Source organism: Acanthamoeba castellanii, assembly GCF_000313135.1.
Source record: "Acanthamoeba castellanii str. Neff unplaced genomic scaffold scf7180000084645, whole genome shotgun sequence".
NCBI lineage: Eukaryota > Discosea > Longamoebia > Acanthamoebidae > Acanthamoeba > Acanthamoeba castellanii.
Genome location: NW_004457313.1, coordinates 359,365 through 360,793, shown reverse-complemented (window position 1 = coordinate 360,793; position 1,429 = coordinate 359,365). Strand labels below are relative to the sequence as shown.

At 59.1% G+C, this 1,429-nt stretch overlaps 1 protein-coding gene across 1 annotated transcript in view; it reads right to left on the bottom strand.

Annotated features, from left to right (window-relative positions):
* The window catches only part of ACA1_092580 (uncharacterized protein), a gene marked incomplete at both ends in the record, with an annotated part of 1,174 nt that extends 63 nt beyond the window's left edge, over positions 1–1,111 (bottom strand). Inside the window, 3 exons of the mRNA XM_004334690.1 lie at positions 20–187; positions 261–729; positions 911–1,111. Coding sequence (XP_004334738.1) covers positions 20–187; positions 261–729; positions 911–1,111 — 838 coding nt within the window. The remainder of the gene's footprint in view (positions 1–19; positions 188–260; positions 730–910) is intronic.
* Positions 1,112–1,429: the final 318 nt, after the last annotated feature.

Here is a 1,429-nt window from a genome sequence, read left to right as displayed (position 1 = left end):
CCCCGACCACCACGACCACGGCCGCTGAGGCCGCTGTCGGCGGCGCCTTCGCTGCCGTCCCGCTTGAGGGCCTTGTTCTTGAGGGCCTCGAGGTAGGCCTCCTCGGCTTCGTCGATGTCGTCATCGTCGTCTTCGTCGTCGTCGTCCTCATCATCCTCATCGTCAGAGCCCCTGTCCAGCTCGACCTCTGTGTGCGCGATACAAGTCAGACAGATCGTGTGCGGCGTGTGCGGTGCGTGGGTGCGTGTCGTGTGTCGTACCCTTGATAGCGGCCTCCTTGGCCTTGGCCAGAGCCACCAGGAAGGCGGCCTTCACTCTTTCGCGCTTGACCGCGTCGCCCGCGATGCGCATCTCGAGGTTGATCTTCTGCTCATCATCACCACCATCCTCCGCTTCCTCCATCTCCTCCTCCTCCTTCTTGCTGCCCTTCTTCTTCGTCGTCGTCTTCTTCTTGTCGTCCTTCTTCTTGCCGAGCACCTCCTCGCCCAGCGGGACTTCGGTCCACCCGCCGGCCGCTTCCGCACCAGAGGCGCGCTCGAGCGCGAGCGAGTCGCGCGGGACGGCGCAGGTGATGACCAGTAGCTCGTCGACGGCGGCGAAGTCGAAGGTCGGGATGGCCTCGAGCTCGGCCACCAGCCGCTCGCGCTGGCCCTTGCCCTTGCGGTCCGCGCGCACCTCGAACACCGGCGGCTCCTTGGTCGAGAAGATCTTCACCTGAATCTTCAAATCCTGCTCGAGCCCACAACAATTCAACAAGTAAATAAATGGTAAATAAATGATTGACGTAAATCCAAAATCGCGTAAAATCACGTAAACCAGAAATCGCAGAAATATGCACATCTCCGACAAATCGCTGCGATTAAAAAGAGAAGATGAATGCGGGTGGGTGGGGGGATTGGGGGGGAGGTACGGCAGCGGCGGCCCAGGCCTTGGCACCGAGACGGAAGGACTTGACGAGGAAATCGGGGCTCTTGGGCTTCTTCACCTTGCCTCCGCTTCCATCTCCGATCCTCGCACGCTTGTTCTTGCCGTGCGCGTCCTCATCTCGCTTACGCTGCCTCTTGAGCGACTTCTGCTTCTTCTGTTCGTGCAGCTTGGCCTTCGCGTCCATCTTTTCTGTCTGTCTCTGTCTGTTCTAATAAAGATGAAATCTTTACACAACCGGTCAAGAAGAAACCAAGAACCGGAGCTCGTTACCGCGCCCGCGGTATTGGTTGAGCTTCTTGGCTAACATAGCAGTAACAACACAACACCATCATAACATCACACCGTCATCGCCTTCTTGAGAAGTTGTTATAAAGACTTACTTTTGGTGGTGGAAGAAGTGGTGGAGGGCCTGCGCGCCGGCGGCGCCGAGGAGGGGCGTGAGCTCGGCCACGCTCATGCGGGCCAGGTCGAAGAGGCTGCCCACGTTGCGCTGCACGTTGCC